Raw genomic sequence first — 14615 nt, forward strand, 5'->3', positions numbered from 1 at the left:
ATTCAGTTGACCATGCTTCTATGTCATCAGTTACCTTCTGCTTTTCAGAGTGATTGCTGGCTTGTCTGGTCGCTTCAGCCAGTAGTTCCTCATACTGTTTGTGGCCTTTATACTCTCGGACCCGCTTCTCATGAACCCACGCCCTCTCTGGCTGGTTGCTAAAAAACTGGACGTGATACTCCCGGGCACCTGCAAGCAAAAATTCTCGTTAGCCATTTCACAGCATAAGCAGCCACATATATTTTGCCAAAAATGTGAACCTAAGCTGGGTTCCCTGGTTTACTCTTATTAAAACTTGTAATTTTTGGATCATCCAAAGATCTACCAATGACACAACTAATAGCTACTATAAAAATCACCTCAAACAATTAAAATTAGTACAGTGAGTTTTAAGAAGAAAAAAATATTACAAATATTCTGCTCATTATCAGATTTGTTACCTTGGTTACACAATTTTCACAGGCCTCAAACCTTTTTACAGACAAATCTGGGTATAAGTGAATAATTTTTCCTTCAAAAAAGGCATATTTTCTTGGACTTTTAAAAGCTAAGAGCTGATCAAACTGCTTTTCTCTTGACATAAAAGTGTGGCTGAAACTCCAACACTTAGCTACCTGATACGAAGAACTGACTCCTTGGAAAAGACCTTGATGCTGGGAAAGACTGAAGGCAGGAGGAAAAGGGGATGACAGAGAATGAGATGGTTGGATGGCATCACTGACTGGATGGACATGAGTTTGAGCAAGCTCTGGAAGTTGGTGATGGACAGGGAGGCCTGGTGTGCTGCAGTCCATGGGGTCGCAAAGAGTCAGACACGACTGAGCGACTGAACTGAACTGAACTGAAAAGCGTGGCGCACAGACCCAGGAGAAGAGGAGAGGCTGCAGAGATCCTCAGGCTCCCATTGAGGTCAAAACCTTCGTCATTATAATGAAAAAGATGTCTTTTTTGAGATGTTGACATGTGCAGTCAACACGGCAAGAGCAATGCTGGGTCAGACTGCTGGTTATCTCAGCACAAAAAAAGGCAGCGAGTGACTCCAAATTACACTGGTGTTGTATCCTTCACAGTCACACGCTGGCAGTTTAAAAAAAAAAAAGGCCAGTTTTACTTAATGCCCTTGATGAAGCTGTAAAAATGATTAATTTTACTACATCTCAACCCTTTGAGTTTGTGATAGTGAAGGACAGGGAAGCCTGGTGTGCTGCAGCCTGTGGGGTCGCAAACAGTCGGACACGACTGAGGGACTGAACAACCACCTCATCTCGACCCTGGAACATGTGTCTCTCTCACATCCTGTGTGAGGACACAGGAGGGTGTAAATCACATCTGTGTGCCTCCACTATGACAGCTGTCAAGGGGGGAAAACTTCTGTGATTGAACCCCACGGTGACCTGGCCACCTCTTCACAGAACACCATTTTTACTTGAAAGAATGACTGTGAGGAAAACTAGGTTATTGGAATTTGAGAGTGTGGCAGATATTTTCTCAAAAATGAACAAACAAGTTTTTCACTTCAAGAAAAACAACTGATAGTGTTTGTTGCCAATAATAAAATTTGATCTTTCAAAAAAATTGGAATATTGGAAAACTAGTATCTGTCCCTAGGAATTTTCCAACTTCTCAGTAATCAAAGAATTTTCTGATGAAATAAGTGGTGACTTAAAGAATGTGATTTTTTAAGACCATCTATAAAGGAATGTGTCAACATTTGGAAGATAGGCATAAAATATGTTTTAAATGGCTAATAAATGATGTTACTAAGTCATAAAAGGCAAAAAGATCCACTCAAAGTATAAGACAGAACCAACAGATTTTAATGTAATGAAGTACAAAAAGTTTATTGACAGGATTTCAGATTCCATATTGCAACTAATATACTTCTTGCTGAGTTTGGGTGTAATATCAAAGAAATAGGTCCACAATTATCTAAAAAGGCTATTAAAACACTTCCCTTTTCTGACTACACATCTGTGTGAAGCCAGATTATCTTCCTTTTCTTCAAAGCAACAAACCATAATAGGCTGAATGTAGAAGCAGATAAAAAGAATCTAGTGTTTTCAGTTAAGCAATTGGCAAAAATGTAAAAATATCATTCTCAATTTTTTTGCTTGAGAAAATATTTTTCATAAAACATGAACTTTTTTTGCATATAACAGAGAGTAGATTTTTTTCTAATTGGTAAATATCTTAAATTTTTCTCGGCTCTAACTTTTAAATTAACATAAACAGTGATAGATATAACCTATATAAAGCTAAAGTGTTTAGAGTCCTCATATTTGAAGAGTAAAAGGGGTTTTGGGACCAAAACATCTGAGAACCATAGCTCTCCAGTGGTGCTACTCTGAGACTGTGGTTCCCAGGACAAGTGTGCTACAAAACAGAGACGCTAAGAGTGAGCCTCTAGAAACTATGATAATTTGACACTGCAAGATATATAGGCTCACAATCAGGGATCCTGTGTGTGCATGTGTGCTAAGTGGCTTCAGGCATGTCTGACTCTCTGTGACCCTATGGACTGTAGCCTGAAGGCTCCACTGTCCACGGGATTCTCCAGGCAAGAACAGTGGAGTGGGTTGCCATGCCCTCCTCCAGGAGATCTTCCCAACCCAGGAATCAAATCTGCATCTCTATGTCTCCTGCACTGGCAGGCAGGGTTCTTTAGGACTAGTGCTGCCTGGGAAGTCCCCAGGGATCCTGTACTATTTATATATATTTTTGGAAAGGGGAGGCCTTTCATTTCTCTAATAGTTAATTTTATCATATTGGATAAACCTAGAGTTTGTCATATAGAATGAAGTTCCATATCTGGAGGATGAGACTGGGCGCCTCTGGCTTCTGACCAAATGTATTGTCATAAACAGAAAAAGCATTTCAGTTTTAACTTTTAAACTTAAAATGAGAAAGACCTAAACGATAAAATACAACTTAAAATAGGTATGTGATCCAAACATCTTTCAATGTGCTTTTCAAAGAATTCTCTCTTAATGTGTGAAAACCGTTAACTATGTTTTCCAATGCTAAGAATCTGACTAATAGCAATACTGACTAAAAACAATATGGAAACCAAAGATTACTGTATAAAATTCAAGGTTAATTTTACAAAGCAGTTTAGATAATAAGCCACACAAAATGCTTCTCAGGCATCATGTGTAGAGTGTAATCAACAAAATCAAGTTTTATATTGTGTTTCTGGTTTTCAGAAAAACTGTCAAAAAGCTACTTCATTTAAAACTGCATTGCACAGGCATGCAATGAAATATTATCTTGCAATAAAAAGAGACAACACAGATGAACTTCTAACCATGGTGCTAAGTGAAAGAAACCAGACCCAAAAGACCTCATATTGTATGACTTGATTTATATGAAATGTCCAGAAAAGGCAAATCTACAGAGATGAAAAGTAGTTAGTGGTTGCTTAGGGCTGGGGGGTGGAAGTGGGGGATGAGGAGTGACTGCTAATAGATACGGGATTTCTTTTTTGGGTTGATGAAAAAAGTTTCAAGATTAGATTGTGGTGAAAGTGAAAGTCACTCAGTCACTTCCAATTCTTTGCGACCCCATGGAATAGTCCATGGAATTCTCCAGGCCAGAATACTGGAGTGGGTTGCCATGCTTTCCTCCAGGGGATCTTCCCTTCCCAGAGATCGAATCCAGGTCTCCCACATTGCAGGCAGATGCTTTACTGTCTGAGCTACCAGGGAAACCCAAGAATACTGGAGTAGGTAGCCTATCCCTCTCGCCAGTGGATCTTCTGGACCCAGGAGTTGAACCGGGGTCTCCTGCATTGCAGGCGGATTCTTTACCAACTGAGCCGCAAGGGAAGCCCATCAGATCGTGGTGATGGCGGCATAACTCTGTAAATGTGCTAAACATCACCAGATTGCACACTCTAAAAGGGTGAATTTTATGGCACGTAAAACATATCTCAGGAAGGCTATTACTTCAAAAACTACTGCAGAAAAGAGAAAATTGAAGATATTATCAGAAGGCACATTTTTCAAACCTAAATTCTCAGATTTCGATTTCCTCAACAGTACAAACAAAACTCAGTTTTTCTAGCACTAAAGTACTGAGGACCAGACCAGATTAATTCATAAAATGAATGCAAATACTTCCTTTGAAATACAAGATGAGGCATAAATTGTACTTTCCTTTGTATCCCAGAAACAAAATTCTTTATATAATCCCCAAAGGATGGTTTCCTAAGGGGAGAGAACTGAGGAACCACAGCTCCCACGTCATGCAGGATCTCAGAGTGCTCTGGAGGCCCAGACACATACTACTTCACCTGAGAAGGCTTGTCCCTCTTGAGAAGTCCTTGCCCTGTCTTCTCTCATTTAAGACTCATGGATTAGTAAAAGTGCAAGGCACTTCAGAGACCAGCAGTCCACCACTCTTACTTCATAAACGAAGGAATTGGGACTGCCTTCCTCGGCCTCTGTAACTCATGAGCAGGGGGTTCAGTTATGTTCTCCCCTTTTTTCACACTAGTGGTTAAGAGTGAAGGTGATGGAGGAAGATTTCTTTGAGACTCTATTTACAGATCTGAAGCGAGATGACATTAGGCCCTGCTTCACACTGTTGATGCCATGAGCGCTGCTTGAGAACACGTACAAGGGAGTTGTTTCTTGTGTGTGTGTGTATGTGTTTCTTTTTTTGGCCATGCCACACAGCATGTGGGCTCTTAGTTCCCTGACCAGGGATCAAACCTGCACTCCTTGCATTGGAAGTGTAGAGTCTCAACCACTGGACAGCCAGGGAAGTCCTACAAAAGAATTGTTTAACAGTGTGCCTTGCACAAAAGTGGACATTCAACAATATACTTTTTAAAAAAATTTATAATTTTGTATTGGGGTATAGCTGATTAACAATGCTGTGATAGTTTCAGGAGCACAGCAAAGGGACTCAGCCCTACATATCTATGTATCCATTCTCCCCCAAACTCTCCTCCCATCCAGGCTGCCACGTAACATTGAGCGGAGTTCCCTGTGCTATACAGTAGGTGATGTTGCTTTTTTAAAAACTTCTGCCCCATTGGTGCTTCCAGTCTCCCCAACCGTTATTCAGTACACTATAATGACAAGATGATTGTCTTCTGCATCTGGTTGGATCCCTTGCTGGGTAGCATAAGAGTTGCAAATATGGCAGATCTCATCACAAATCTGACTTGTCGGACCTTTTTTCTCCTCATAATAGTGAACAGGCACCAATATAGGAAGTTTAAAATGAGAGGAAAAAAAAATAGGTGCAAAGTTGTCACAGGCAATAAGGGACTTGACAAGTATTCCACAAAGCAAATATCCAGAAATAAATTCCAAACTCCAATCTTCCTTTGGCTACTAATAAGCAAGTCCATTCCTAGGAATCTACCCTACAGATTTTGGTCAAACATCTTCTTAACATTTTTAACATTCCTAAGGTAGGATTTTATGCCATTCAAAGTATACTTATGTATCACATTGAATATTTAGGAATGTCTCAGTAAATTTACAGATTCGAAAATGGAGTGCAAAGAAACTTTTTAATTAAAAATAAATAAAACTCCCCAAAATAAAATGGGAGTTAAGGAGGAGAAAAGCATCTTGCAAAATTTATCAGGATGAAAAGCACCTCTTTGAGTAAAAAATTAGTACCCACAGGTGTCAAAGATGAAATAAAAATGTTCAAAGAAAGCTTGGCCCAAATGTCTTTAAGCTCACGTAAGATGTCTCATTACTTACAGGTCTGCTTTCTTTTGGAATTCATACAAGAGGACAGTCAGATTAAGGTAGGTTTGTTTTTAAAAAAGAAGTGTGAAAGAAATTATAAAACAAACATAGGATGTTTCAAGGGAAAACAAGGACTATGTCAGCTGTAGAGCCTCTCTGCCAGTTAAGATAACTGTTGTTATTACACTGTTCATCAAAAACTGACATTGATGCAGGTTCTATCCCTGGATCGGGAAGATCCCCTGGAGGAGGAAATGGCAACCCACTCCAGTATTCTTGCCTGGAGAATCCCACAGACAGAGGAGCCTGGTGGGCTACAGTCTGTGAGGTTGCAAAGAGTTGGACATGACTAAGCACGAGTGTGCACACACACATATGTATTTCTGTGGTGTCAGATTATATTATCATGGATGTACTCTAACATTCGTAACACTTAAGAGTCAGTTTTTTGCCCCAATACCCATTTTTACTTAATACCCATTCATGCCTCTTCTTACCTCTTGTGTTAATTTTGGTGTGCACCTCAAGTTGGGGGTCACTGGACACCATACAAGGCCACCAAGGATAGGTTCCCACCTTAGACCAAACAAGATCGCCGACCTGGAATTTCACACCGGCGGACGCCTCTGCTGTTGGAACAGAGGGTAACATCGGCTGAACCTGTAGGAACAGTGCATAAAAGACTTCGTCAGTAGAAAAAAACTTTTAAACAGAAAAATGTACAAAATACATCAAACATGCTAACCATGGAAAATTTATCTTCACTCATACTTTTGTCTGATGCCTGCTATCCATATCTAGCAAAAGGAAAGAAGAGAGGAGGAAAATAATTAATAAGCACCACCCCAAATATTAAAAATAGAATGGATGGTTTCTATTGCCAAATTATTGATAAGGGATCTCAAAAATTCACAAGTATGAAAAATTGGTCATAGATTTTAAAAGGAAAGTAATTCCCCCCCCAAAAAAAAGAAAAAAGAAAAAAATCTATCTCTTTAACCAGCTCCACGATTTATTTCAGTATAATTCCTGAAGTAATAATAGGTGCTAAGTGTGTTCTCATTTAATCACTTTGCACCCAACTTCTCACACCACGTTTGGTTAGACAGTATTCACTAAGCCACTCACCGGGGGCTCCTCTTTCAGCACTGGGTCTTCTCTTGGCTTTTCTGATACAGGGTCAACCCTCTCATTTGGTCTCTAAGTGAAAAGAATAAAATGGCAGCAAACCAAAGAACAGTGACACACATCAAACAAACAAAGCGAAACAGCAAAGGAAATCAAGGACACACATTAACTGGTAACGCGAGGAGTGCAACGTCCACAGCACAGGACACCGTGTCTTGACATCCCGTGTCCGCTCTACACCACAGCCAACGCTCCTACTGCTCACGCTAGCTCTCCAAAAACTTAATTTCTTTTTTTTTTTTATTTTTTTTAAAACTTAATTTCTTAATCTGTTGATTCTCATTTTTTTAACCTATCAGAGTACAGAAAAATGGGCCCTCTGAGATTGCTCGTAAGAAGTAACTTGGAATTCTTCTAGAGAACAATTTAGCAATATGTATGAAAAGCCTTAAATTTTCAGACTCTGACCCAGCAAATCCATTTCTAAAAATGTATACTGAAAAAGCACTGATACATACATATACACACACACACACACACACACACACACATACATACATACAAAGACATCCCATCGGTGACATTTTACAAGAGCAAATATTAGAATTAGTCTGCAAGTCCAAAAGTACAGAGTTAACTAAATAAACTGTAATACAACTAGTTAGTAGAATCTGGTACGAATTTTTAAGTGACACAGAAAAATAACAATATAATGTTATCTGGAAACAACAAACTGCAAAGCAGTTTGTATGATGTGATTCCAATCCTGGAAAAATAATTCTTATGTGTACAGTAAAAAAAAGAGTAGGATACCACCAGAAGATGGACGACATGATTTTTTGGATGTGCTTTTCTATATTTGTCAAATTGCCTATAATAAACATCACATTACTTTTCTAGTCATAAAACCCACAAATACGTTATTTAAAAGTTGATTTCTACACACCTTTGAGGAGGCAATTTGGGATCAAAACTCAAACTCTTCAGTTTAGCAATTGTATTTTAGGAACCTGTTCTATAGAAATAAACAAAGTGAGAAAGTCTAAGCACAGGGATGGTGACTGCAACGTGATCTCAAGTCAGTAACCCACACCTATCAACATCTTCCCACTTGTTATTTAAAAACAACCTGTAGGGACTTCCCTGGTGGTCCAGTGGTACGAATCCGACTGCCAAGTCCAGGGGGCACGGGTTTGATCCCTGGTCCAGGAAAACTCCACATGATGCGGAGGAGCTAAGCCCGGGAGCCTAGAGCCTCTGCTCTGCAACAAGAGAAGCCGTCACACTGCAACTGGAGAAAGCCCATGAGCAACCAAGACCCAGTGCAGTCAAAAAAATAAAAATAAAAAATTATTTTTAAAAATAGGCTGGACACGCCTTGAAAAATATTTGATACATTGTACAATAAATTGATAAGAGTAGTTATGTTTGAGGAAGGAGATTAGGAAATGATGAGGAAAGATAGATACCTGTATAATGCGTCTTCTATAAAAAGCAATTGCTTTTGTAATTTAAAATGTTCAAAAACTTTTCTTGTCAAAGAACAGAATTTAATTTAGATGACTTAAAAAAAGAGGTCTAAGACACCATTAACTTAGGTCTAATTTCACTTAAAAACTATAGCTACTAGGTTACTTAAAATTCTCCATTCAATTAATTCAAGACATTTAAGACATTGCTATAAAAACAAAGCTTTATTAAGTAAAAGAAACTGTGAAAATTGTTAGGAAATGATAAGCGTGACTCATATGCCAATCCCCACGTGTCGGTCGTTCACTGGACTGTGCCCACAGAGTTCCTGGCCTGTTCTAGAAGTTGGTGTGCAGTGGTGAAACATACAGATGTGACGCCCGACCTCAAAGAGCTCACAGGTGGGTAGGACAGACAGACAGACAAACATGAAGCGGGGTTAGTCACTCAATCATGTCTCACTCTTTACAACCCCATGGACTGTAGCTAACCAGGCTGCTCTGTCCATAGGATTCTCCAGGCAAGAATACTGGAGTGGGTTGCCATTCCCTTCTCCAGCGAATCTTCCCAACCCAGGGATTGAACCCTCATCTTCTGTGTCTCCTGCATTGCAGGCAGATTCTTCACCCGCTGAGCCATCTGGGAATTCAACACAAACATACACTCATACAATGTATGAAGAGAAATAACAGCGTGTGGGCATGCAGATATCAGGAAACGCCTCTCTGAGAAAGGATAATCTGAACCAAAAGAAGAGGAGTTGTAGTCCAGTAAAAAAAGTGGGGGAAAGAACATTCCAGAGAATAGCAGCATGTGTGAAGTCTCCGAGGTTAAACAAAGGTAGGAACTTCAAAAGAGCCCTTATGGCGGCCACAACTGCCTCAAAAAGGAGAGAGGTTACAAGATGGGAGGGGAGGAGGCGGCCTCACCAGGGCCTTGTGAGCCATGTTCAAGGGTATTATCTCAAGTGCGATGAAAGCCTCAGAGGAGGATTAGGGGGAGAAGTAACATGTGCCAATTTCTGTTTTAAAACGATCGTGTTAGCTGTTGTGCGGAGAATATCTTGGAAAGGAGTGAGAGGGGAGGCGGGATGTTTAATCAGGAGGCTACTGAAAATACTGGGAGAAGCCTGCGTGCAAGAAGGCGGTGGCGGCTCTTCGTGGCACTACGTGAACTCTGCCCGATTGGCTGTGGCGACGCTATGACTGGCTAATCCGATAGGACTCACTCACTGAGCAAGGAGAGAGAAACCTATGTTCAAGTGAGAATTGCCCCCCCTCCCACCCCCAGTCACTGGCGTGACGAGGCAGTTTAAAAATACTGTCCACATTTGCATAGGCAGCTTCATTTCTGTCCAAAGATATAGAGTAAGCCTTGACCTCAGCTTCTCAATTCTCAAGCTACAGCAGGAGGACAGGGCCACCTAGGCAAGCATGTGCAGCTGGGAAAGCAAGTCCTCCTCCTCCCTGCCTTCAGTCTTGGGGATGTCAGAGCATTTTCGAGGGCCTTTAGCTCTAAGGCCAGACAGATAAGGAGTGACTCATCTCTGCCAAATGATGGAATCCTATTATTGTAAGAGCTGGTCTGAAGCTCATAAACATTTCTCCCTTTCTGGGTTAAAGACAGGATTCCTTCAAAACCTTTATATTATTCAAATGTCTTATCCCTTCCTGATTTTCCTAGGTGGTTCCAGGTTGTTCGCCTTTCCTTCAAATGAAAGTCGCCCAGTCGTGTCCAACTCTTTGTGACCCCATGGTCTATACAGTCCATGGAATTCTCCAGGTCAGAATACTGGAGTGGGTAGCCTTTCCCTGCTCCAGGGGATTTTCCCAACCCAGGGTCTCCTGCATTGCAGGTGGAATCTACCAACTGAGCTATCAGGGAAGCCTGCCTTGCCTTCAGGCTGGCTTGAAAAAAAGTTAAAATCACTTTCAAAGAACTAAGTTTTTTTGTTTTTTTTTTTTAAATACAGTCATTTTAAAAGGAAAAAAATGGCAAGGAAGAAAAAGAAGGCTAAGAAGATTTATTCTAAGCTTTCAAACTATAAAAATAGAAGAAGAAAAAAAAGTCAAATAAAGGTGCTGCAATAATAGAATGTGAATATACATTGCAAAATGTGCTAATATGTGAACAAAATAGAAATACCTAGTAGGCATTTGGAGATCTAAGACGTGAGCTCAAAAGAAAGGTAAAGAGAGACGACATATCATACAAACATCTCTTAAGAAGGGGGTTTTTAAGATGAAATGGTCAATGGCAGTCAAATGCTTAGGAGTCAAGAAAAATAAGGAGTCAGAAACTGCCGACATAAAATATTGCTCGGAATAAAATCCACTTTCCTTCGACTGTTCAAGGACAGATGAGCTTAGAAGAGACTAAAACCAAACAGGGACTGAAGATGCCTCCCGGGCGCCAACAGTGCTGCTTGAGGAAGAGAAAGCATCCGAGAGGAAGACGACAGCGAGCAAACTCTTCACAGCTTTAAAGTCATCTTAATTTTAAACGAATGATTTTTATGGGTATACAATCTCTTTACATTTTTAGCTGCTTTCACGTGGAAAGACCTTTTTTTTCCAGTAAAGAATCACTGGAAATTTCTTAATCTGGTAGAAAAAAATATGCTAACAGCAGCTAAAATAAAATTTTATTGCCCTAAATATTCCTTTCAAAAAAACTGGGGGAATTCCCTGGTGGTGCAGTGATTAGGACTCGGGGCTTTCACTGCCAACACCCGGGTTCAGTCCCCGGTCAGGGAACTAAGATCCCGCAAGCCACGCAGTTCCAACCACACACACACACACACACACACACACACACAGTATCTAGCATTTTTATCAAAATCCAAGAAAGAGATTTATCAGGATGAATAACACACATCAAATCTGGCAGAGTTCCAAATCGTTAAGAGTTTTCAAACATTAAGTAAAATCGTATTGTCTACAGGAACCAAAACCTTATGTCATCATTGAAGGTGGAAAGAAAAATGTAAAGCCAGTAAACTGCTCATGCATTTTTTCTTTTACTTTCTGAATAACCTGTGAGTTCGTAATGCATATAAACAGTTTCTAAGAATTTTAAGACCTAACACTCTTGAGGCTGGAGAATGAGATATAACCTCTAACTTAGTGCTAATGGGGCCAAAGAAGCTGTCTGGCTTTTTATACGTGAAAACGGCAAGCTGAGAGTTAACGGGCCTGGCCTTAGTGGATAAGCCCACCGAGGGCTGGTGGAAGACCAGTGTTTAAACAGAGCCTACGCTCACATGCCTGAGGCATTACACCTGCCAAGCAGGAAGAAGTGCAGAAACATTTCCACATGTTTCTAATTTGGGGGGAGAGAAAGCAGCTAAAGCAGCTTTACAAAATATACAATTTCAGCAGTGATCGCAGGTCTCCTGCTGCTGAGATGTTTGGACACACATTTTCATTGTTGGAAAGATATACTTAGGTTGTTCCACAGAACAGCCGCTCTCTAGAAGGCCAGATAGCTCAGAATTGGGAGGAAATACTCGTAGATCGAATACTAAGAAAAAAGGAAAGAAAACAGGAGTGAGTGAAATCTTGTTTTATTTTTAGATGAGACTTTGTTTGCTTTGTCTGTCTCAAAAAAGAACCTATGAGTGAGCTTTTAAGGAAGAAATATACATCTGGACATCTAGATATAGTTATCAATAAACCCAGCTTGAGGAGTCATTCCAGGTACCAGCTCTCACTGGGCTTCCTCAGGCGTCCGGGGGAGGGGAGCTATCCAGTGGTGTCTGCAGACACTTCCTTGGGCTCCTCTTTCCGTTCCGAGCCCTCTATAATGCTGGACGCCAAGGGTATGGACCTCCAGTGACAGCCAGGAGGCACAAGGATATCAAAAGTTAAAACACTTAACTCAACCGTCCTCAAGGAAGCAAAAGGAACGTTGTTCACAAGTTAAGGAAACCCCTATAAAACCATACATGGTTACAAAAAAAACAGGCTGATGTGTGCACATCCCTGTCTGCACAGCTTAGCAGAGGCACAGCCCTAACAACAAGCGGGGTCCTGGGACACCAGCTTCAACGTTCCTCTGTCAGAGCACAGGGTCACTTTTATGGCACCTTCCCATAAGCTTAGACCTGTCCCATGTGTGTGATGAAAGTCTGATTAAATCAAATTCAACTGACAAGAGCTTAGCTCTTCACTACATTTCTTTGAAAGAAAATGTGGGTGGTGGGGGGAGAAAAACAAGGGAAAAAAAACCAACAACCCTAGATTTTCCCCCAAAGCTCAACTTTCAGGCAATGTTCTTGGTAACATTTAAGGCAATCAACGCCACTTACCAAATCTATATCTTCAATCAAACTGACATTCCTTTACCCCAAGAGACTGTAAGATCCTAAATAACGAAATATTATATTATGCCCCTACATGATTAACTAAAAAAAAGAAAATGAACTAAAACTCTTAAATTACATCTAACCATTCTGATTCCTGGATATAACTGTTAACTCAAGGTTTAAGCGACATAAACGGCCAGACATAGCAGACAACCAACAAAGACAGAATTGGCTTTAAAGTCTCACTGAAAAGTGACTACTAGACATATCATTGTACTGAACTGTTTCCTAGATTCCAACAAAGCAAAGAGTGGATATGAAAAATGAACAGGCTATCTTCTCTTGCCTCTAACTGCTTCCAGCCCTATTTCTATTGTGAGATATATTTTAAGCTATACATTTTAATATTTTTATCAATGAGGCAAGAAGTCTAGCCTAGTAAGTAAAATTGGATACTCTCCTATTTGCTAGAGTCTTTAGAGCAAAAGAAAGTCGGGTCACCAAAATGGTTCTTAGAACCTCAAGTTTTATGCATTTTCGTGATTCCCAAGGGTCACTGGAGCTTCGCATGTCTTTTCACTGCAGGTCCATGAAAGAAATGCTACAGTGGATGTGTTTGGAGGGGAAAAAGTTAACTTCTCTCCTTTCACTGATTCATTCACTTAATAAGCAGTGTAAGATACTACATGAGCTAAGATCTGCGCGGGGAGGGGGAGTACATTTAATAAATGACTTAAGAAATTTAAAGGCATTTCAGAAACCACTTCGCTTCAGAGTCATTTTACAGCTACAGAACTAAGATGGCAGAACTGCTGGCATCCACAAGTTCTCTTTATCTCATCACTCAGTTTTATTTGCTTCAGAGCACTTACCACTATCTGAACCTAGACATGTTAACATGCACACACGCACACACGTGTGTGTGTGTGTGTTTTCTGGCTCCTCTTACTACAATGTTAGCGCCCTGAAAGTAGGCATCTTTACTTTTCACTTGCTGACCAACTTTCAAATCTTAGAAAAGTGTCTAGCAGACATTAGGTACTCAGTGGATATTTGTTAAGTTGAATAAGAAAAAACAAGAAGAAAAACTTAAAAAAAAAATAAGAAAAAACAAGAAAAAATTGAATAAGAAAAAAACAATAGAAAATGAGAAAAATATATTGACTTATCACACTGAGACTTCTGAGAGCCTAGAACAAGTGTGACCTTTACTCAGTGAACGATGTTGATCTGCATAAAGAAGTAGAACTCAGCTACTAAGGAAAAGATGAGTTGGTAAGATGTAAACATTTCTTTGAATAGAAGATAACAAATTAACTTGCATACCAGATAGAAAAGCATTCATTTCTTCCCAAATCTATGTCTGGGGACATCTTCAAGTCATACTATATATTAGAATATTAATGAAAAACTATTCTTTCAAGCTAGAATTGATTTGTTACATACCTCTTGTTATTAAGGAAATTAATAGTGAAACCTCAGAGATGTTAAAAAAAAAAAATTAATAGCATGCATCTTAAGTTAACACCAAAGGATGACTTTTACAAAATGCTACCTGAAGTTTTAATGAGTATGTATGAATACTAACTCTGATTTTAATAAAGAATTCCTTTGTTTACCTCAGGTTCTTTTGCAGCAAACACACTAGTGATGTGTGTAAATCTAAGCTCTCCTGGCAAACGTTGGTCCAGGCGCTTCCTTGGTGGCACAGTGGATAAGAATCTGCTTGCCGATGCAGGAGACACGGGTTCCATCCCTGGTTAGGGAAGATCCCATATGCTGAGGAACAGCTGAGCCCACGCGCCACAGCTACTGAACCCGTACTCCAGAGCCAGGGGCTGCAACTACTGAGCCCCAGTGCCTCAGACCTTGCGCTCTGCAACAAGAGAAGCCACCACAATGGGGAGCCCGCCCACTGCAGCAAAGAGTAGCCCCTGCTTGCCACAACTAGAGTAAGTCCACAAGCAGCCAGGAAGACCCGGTGCAACCAGACCAAAAAC

The 14615-nt window shown here is 40.3% G+C and overlaps 1 protein-coding gene across 6 annotated transcripts in view; it reads right to left on the bottom strand.

The window, feature by feature from the left end:
• Nucleotides 1-14615, bottom strand: part of NSD3 (nuclear receptor binding SET domain protein 3) — a 99134-nt gene that overhangs the window by 47760 nt on the left and 36759 nt on the right. For all 6 annotated transcript variants that reach the window (XM_043893268.1, XM_043893269.1, XM_043893273.1 and 3 more), the window contains 3 exons: nucleotides 6840-6911; nucleotides 6209-6371; nucleotides 35-189 (listed from right to left, as the gene is read on the bottom strand). In XM_043893268.1, coding sequence (XP_043749203.1) covers nucleotides 35-189; nucleotides 6209-6371; nucleotides 6840-6911 — 390 coding nt within the window. The remainder of the gene's footprint in view (nucleotides 1-34; nucleotides 190-6208; nucleotides 6372-6839; nucleotides 6912-14615) is intronic.

The sequence above is a fragment of the Cervus elaphus genome, chromosome 32 (genome assembly GCF_910594005.1).
Source record: "Cervus elaphus chromosome 32, mCerEla1.1, whole genome shotgun sequence".
In the NCBI taxonomy this organism is placed as follows: Eukaryota; Metazoa; Chordata; class Mammalia; order Artiodactyla; family Cervidae; genus Cervus; species Cervus elaphus.